The 6,266-nt window shown below is 43.7% G+C and overlaps 1 protein-coding gene across 2 annotated transcripts in view; it reads right to left on the bottom strand.

Annotated features, from left to right (window-relative positions):
* The window catches only part of actn4 (actinin, alpha 4), a 47,398-nt gene extending 43,646 nt beyond the window's left edge, over positions 1 to 3,752 (bottom strand). For both annotated transcript variants that reach the window (XM_019892717.1, XM_019892718.1), the window contains exon 1: positions 3,581 to 3,752. In XM_019892717.1, the coding sequence (XP_019748276.1) occupies positions 3,581 to 3,706 (126 nt within the window). In that variant the 5' untranslated portion in view covers positions 3,707 to 3,752. The remainder of the gene's footprint in view (positions 1 to 3,580) is intronic.
* Between the last annotated feature and the right edge of the window lie 2,514 nt (positions 3,753 to 6,266).

The following is a 6,266-nucleotide window of genomic DNA, read 5'->3' as shown; positions in this document are numbered from 1 at the left end:
TTCCCACAGCAAACAAGCCTGATTTGCAAATTAGGGGTGTCATGGTAAAGCACAGATTCATTTGCCTTTACAGTTTCTCCTAAAAAATATTATTGGATGTGTGGGCTCTTAGAAGACAGAGCTACAGTATATGCATTTCAAACTGCATTAGCGTTTGATTGTATTTAATATTTATGTGTCAGTTGGTGTTAAAAATGTAATAATTTCCTGAACTTTGAATAAAGGTTTTATGGTTGACTCTGAGTAGATTAGTGCAGATATAACTGATCTCAATGTCAACTTTGAGGGTCAAATCAGCATACTAGCAGTTAGCAAGTCTGCCTCTCAGGTGAGGTTCTCAGTTTGAATCTCGGCTCAGGCCGTCCTGTGTCGAGTACTTCATTTCCCGCCCCCCCCAATGCTTGCGTACATCGTCTTTATCGAAAGCAACCAATCCAGAGTTTAACCCGCTTCCTGCCCAATGCCAGCTCAGCTAGGCTTCAGTTCACCCGTTATCCTGATGAAGATAAACTGAATAGATTTTATACTGCAAACACAAAAATACATAACATGACAGAAAGCATCTACAGTGAAGTGATATTTTCTGAAATGCTTACATAACAGTAGAATGACACTAAATATGAGAGAATATATAAAACTTATACAATATAATTATAAAACTTTTCGTATTGTCTCATGAGTATGCAGGGTCAGTGCCACTTTGGGCTACCACAACATGGCTCATGGTCATGTCGGACCCTGCCCGAATTCACATCCTTTTCTTTCCAAACGACTTCTTCAAAATGAGGTGTGCATCGCACACCCTTTTTACCGCTCACTTGCGCAATGACTGGCAGGGCGAGCGAAGCCATGCCACAGGTACATTTCCTTGCTTGTCCCACGTTGCCACCGTCACTAATGACGTTGGGTCAGCGAAATCGGTCAGGTGTTCTCTGCACCGCCTTTTCTTGGCCCCCTCATCAATCAATCACCTAACTGAGCACTTGTGTTTGCGCAGGGAGTCAATGATTGGCCAGGTCGGCACAGGACAAACTTTGGCCCCAGGAACAAGTGGGTAAGGTGTGCATTTGACGGCTAAAAGACACGCAGAGTGGCCTAATAAAAACAAACTGTGAATGTTGGGAGTGTTGTCACGCTGCTAGTTAGTATGTCAGTCATCTGACCAGGGAATCACGCACGCACGCACGCGCGCGCGCACACACACACACACACACACACACACACACACACACACACACACACACACACACACACACACCACGCTGTTAGGCAATAGTTCCTCGTTAGTCCTTCAACACGCTCCCCGCTGAGTGCTGGAAACGGTCGCACTCACTCTTTTCCATTCATTACATGCACTGCCAAGTCAACATGCAATTGTGCTACTTTTATTGATATTTTGTAAGTTTTGAGTACTTCCTCTGAAGCTTCCCACTGTGCTATTATCTAATTAAACTACAGCAATGAAAAGACATACCAGAACATCAAATCTGAGAATTAAAACATACACTGTCCTCCAGAAGTTGCGCAGGGAGTCAATGATTGGCCAGGTCGGCACAAGACAAACTTTGGCCCCAGGAACATGTCGGTATGGTGTGCATTTGACGGCTAAAGGTTCAATTGTAAACTACAACGGTGACAATTCAGCCAAATTTATCCTGAGTATTTGTCACATGATAAAATCGACAGAGTTAACATTAATCACATTGTTTTCATAGTAATTCAATTATTATACTATTTAATGAGGGGCCGGTAGTCCAGTGGTTAGCGCGTCGACCTCACAGTGCAGAGGGACTGCTCCGGCCTCCCTGTGTAAAGTTTGCATGTTCTCCCCGGGCCTGCGTGGGTTTTCTCCGGGTACTCCGGTTTCCTCCCACATTCCAAAAACATGCATGGCAGGCTGATTGAACACCCTGAATTGTCCCGAGGTGTGAGAGTGGATGGTTCTTCGTCTGTGTGTGCCCTGCAATTGGCTGGCAACCGGTTCAAGGTGTCCCCCGCCTACTGCCCGAAGACGGCTGGGATAGGCTCCAACACCCCCCGCAACCCTTGAGGATTAAGTGGTTCAGAAAATGGATGGATGGAGATTAATTAATTTAAATTAAAAACAAAATTCAAGTAGAGTTCTAATACAAGATTGAGTGAGTTATAAAATCTCTCTGTCCAATGCAATCAACATGTTGTGTTCAGTGACACTCAGAACTTGGAAACATATGTCAATTTTTTTTAAATGCAGTGATTTAGATTGCAATTATTATTCACTCGACTTCCACAGTGGTTTGAAATTTGGATTGTGTATTTATATATTGAGAAACACATCATTGTGTAGTGTATAATAGTATGACATTTCATCATTGTGAGTACAAAATCTTATACCTGCCCCCCATCTCACTCCCCATCACCACACACACAAACATATAATGAACTTTGCACACTATGGAGTTACCAGAGATAAACTCGGGGAATGGTCAACTGCTCTAGTGTGAAAGTTTCAAACAATATGACAAAGAATTCCCTTCATTGTCATTTTATATGAATTTGCTATGTTTGAGTTACCGGTACTCCATCCATCCAGCCATTATCTGATTACAAAAACTCAAATTCCCCACATTGAACTTCACACTCCAAGCAGCTGGCAAAATCAGGTGTCAACTACTTTTAGTGCAAAAATATCTATTTGAGGAAAAAGACCACTCTACAGTTACAGTACTGGTAACTTTAAAAGTATAATTTCATTGTTTTTGGTTAATAAAGTCATTTAATACACCAGATTGACAACTATTGTCACGACTGTCAGTCAAAGCGTTGCGTTCAGTGTCATACAAACCGTGTAAAATCTGAAAAGACCGATTGCAAATCGTTAAAAAAAGAAAGAAACGCAGCATTTCAAAAACACCGAGAGTAATTCGTCTATTTACACACCAGAAATCGCATTACGTAGCGTATACTCGTATGACGTTTCACGAGTACAGAACGTCAAAACTCCCACACACACTCGAGGGCGATGAGCCACACAATTGTCAAATATGCTCAAGTCATGTTTGACTCCGAAAAGTTTTACAAACTATTTGACAAAATTCTCCCCCGCCTGTCGGAGAGTTTGCCAAACGAACCAAGGCAGGCGCCGAGCGAACCGAAGGCCAAGAAAAACCTGGACTAGCTCCGCGTTCGGAGCGTGAAACTAAGAAATCACACACGGATCAAGTTGGGCTTTTTCCGGACAATGTGATGCCATGTTTCCGTTCGGTTGGGAAGCTTCGGGGAGGGGGGGTAAAATGAAATGCCTTCAATAAAGTGGCAGCAGCGCGACGAAAACAATGGCGAAACAAATTTTAAACAATCGGGCAGGAGGGAGTTGAGGGGGTGAAAGTGACCGAGCTCCGGGAGCCATAATGGAGAAAGTGGGCCAACCGAGGCCCGCATTCGCTTCCTGACCTCCCGGTCCCTCCCTTGCCATTTTCTTCCTCATTCCCACCCTCCAGCTTCCTTCCCTCTCTGCCAGTCTGCCTGCCTCCCTGCCCGTCTGAATGCCTCCCTGCCTCCCCGCCACAACCGCATCACAGAGTCGGCTACTTCTCCTTACCTTCCTCTGCTGTTTCTCCCATGCCGGGTCCAGCAGCAAGTCCCGGTCCCAATCATTCTCCTGCTCCATATAGGTCTGCGGCCCGCCAGACGAGTATTGGTTGTTGGCGGCGTGGTAGTCGACCATGTCGGCGACAAAAAAAAAATGTCAAGCGACCAGGGAGGAAAAAATGTCCGGCGTGGTAGTCGACCATGTCGGCGACAAAAAAAAATGTCAAGTGACCAGGGAGGAAAAAATGTCCAAACGAACCAAAAGCGAACCAGAGGCCGGGTTTGGGACGGAAGCTCGACGCAGCAAGGAGTCCTTCACTCGCCGCTCTCGGCCGTCACCGTGCAAGGTCTCTTCTTTTTCTTTTTCTTTTTTTAGACTGGAGTATCCGGTGTTCGCAGGCAAGCGGACGGGTGGGGAGGCTGCTCACTCGGAGAAGAAAAGCTTTCCTGAGCGTGGTGCTAGGCTGTTGGGCGGAACCCGGCCGCTCCTACCAGCGAGAGGGCGACAACACTTCCGACGGCCGCCTTCACAATAAAGGAACTGCCTCCATGTTGGGACAACGATATACAGTCCAGTATAAACAGTAGCTCGCTCAATGCCCACAAAAACCTTTACATTAATACGAACAATTTTGATATAGCATTTTGTATTTTTTACGCACATGTTTGTGTCTAAAAAAAAAAAAAAAAAAAAAAAAAAACAAGACCCACATGAAAGTATGAACATCTTGTAGCATTAGCCTATTAGCATAAATGTCAAAGTGTTACAATATACAGTAGCTCTTAATAAATACAAATGTGCTTGCTAGGGATGTGTTTTTGTCTTATGTTTGTGTAGATTCTCAATCATCCAAGTCTTGATATCCAATAAAAGGTTGAATCGAGGCAACTCTTCTCGTTAGTCTTGTTTTTTTTTTCTTTTATGTTTTCTAAAAATTTAAGAAATTACAAGGCCAATTATGCTCTTAGGCTGAGATATTATCATCTATCGTATTATGTCTGTGTGTGTGTGTGTGTGTGTGTGTGTGTGTTTGTGTGTGTGTTTGTGTGTGTGTGTGTGCGCGCGTACTATAGGCGGCACAATAATCGGCTGGTAAGCTCAGAGTGCAGAGGTCATGTGTTGGAGTCTGGGCCCAGCATTCCTGTGTTTGCATGTTCTCCCCTTGCCGGCATGGGTTTTCTCCAGGTACTCCAGTTTCCTTACAAATTTCAAAAATGTGCGTGGTACGTTGATTGAGCGCCTGAAATTGTCCCGAGGTATGATAATGGTTGCGAATGGTTCTTTGTCTTTGTGTGCACGATGATTGGCTGGCAACCAGTTGAGGTTGTCCCCCGCCTACTGCTCGAAGACAGCTAGGATAGGCTCCAGCACGACCACGACCCTTGTGAGGATTAAGTGGATTAGAAAATGGATGGATGGATCAAGTATAATTTCTCTAAATTTCAATGCAAACTAATAGAATAATATTTATTTCGATGAGAAGCAACACATGTGAGAATCGACACACACAAAAAAAGTAGGATTTTTATAGGAATGCAAAAAAAATAAAAGTAATCATAATAATACAGTATTTCTTTGCAAACTTCGGTCTTTGAGGGACACAGTCTTAAATGTTTTAGATGTTTCCTTCCTCCAACACACCTGTTGATCAGGATCGTTATCAGGCTCCTGAAGAGCTTGCTGAAGACCTGATCACTTGACTTAGGTGTATTGGGGTAGGGAAACATCGAAAAGATGCAGGATAGTGGCCTTCAACGACCAAACATTGTCACCTGTGCTTTAGACCTAAGTCCATGTCACACTGGGATACACATTGGGCTGCTGTTTCTTTCAGAATATTCAGTCCAGCACTACATTTGTATTTCATCCTTCTTTATCTCCATTCTGTTCACATTTTTCTACCGTTGAAAATTAAAAAACTTAATCTAATGTGATGTACATCACTCTATTTCGTGGACTAAACACTAATTATGCTGAAAGACAGTGATTATCTTCATGAAAGCAAATCAGATAATGGGCATATTTAGTAAAAATAAATGAATAAACATGACGGGAATTGTTATTAACTGTGAAACTCAAAAATAGTATCGACTGTCTCTTTATTGCTTTTATTTTGAAGGCGAGTTCTCAAATTTGGAGCCTGTGATAGTTTTGTGTGTACACACACACACAAATTTATGCACTCACATACACACAAGGACACATCGCTGCATATTCTTGTAACCGTTGAACCGCAGTGTATGAAAATGAAAAGGTTGATGGAAATCTTATTCCAAGTCTGACAAATTTTCTTCGGGAACAAACGTTTGACGTTGTCTGGCGCCCTCTAGTGGAGTTTTGTGTATATATCTATCTATGTGTGCGTGTGCGTGTGTGTATGGCAGCACAGTTGGCGAATGGTTAGCATGTCCGCCTCACAATGCAGTAGTGCAGGTTTGATTCCAGCTCCGGCCTTCCTGTGTGGAGTTTGCAAGTTCTCCCCTTGCCTGCGCGGATTTTTTCTGGGTACTCCAGTTTCCTCGCACATTCCAAAAACAAGAATGGCAGGTTAATGGAACATTCTAAATTGTCCGTAGGTATGATTGTGAGTGTGAATGATTGTTCATCTTTGTGTCCCCTGCGATTGGCTGGCAACTAGTCCAGGGTGTACCCCCGCCTGCTGGGATAGGCTCCAGCACACCTGCAACCCTCATCG

The sequence above is a fragment of the Hippocampus comes genome, unplaced genomic scaffold, assembly GCF_001891065.2.
Source record: "Hippocampus comes isolate QL1 unplaced genomic scaffold, H_comes_QL1_v1.1 scaffold72, whole genome shotgun sequence".
Classification (NCBI taxonomy): Eukaryota; Metazoa; Chordata; class Actinopteri; order Syngnathiformes; family Syngnathidae; genus Hippocampus; species Hippocampus comes.
Note: the sequence above shows the minus strand (reverse complement) of the source record. Positions and strands in the feature narration are given on the sequence as shown.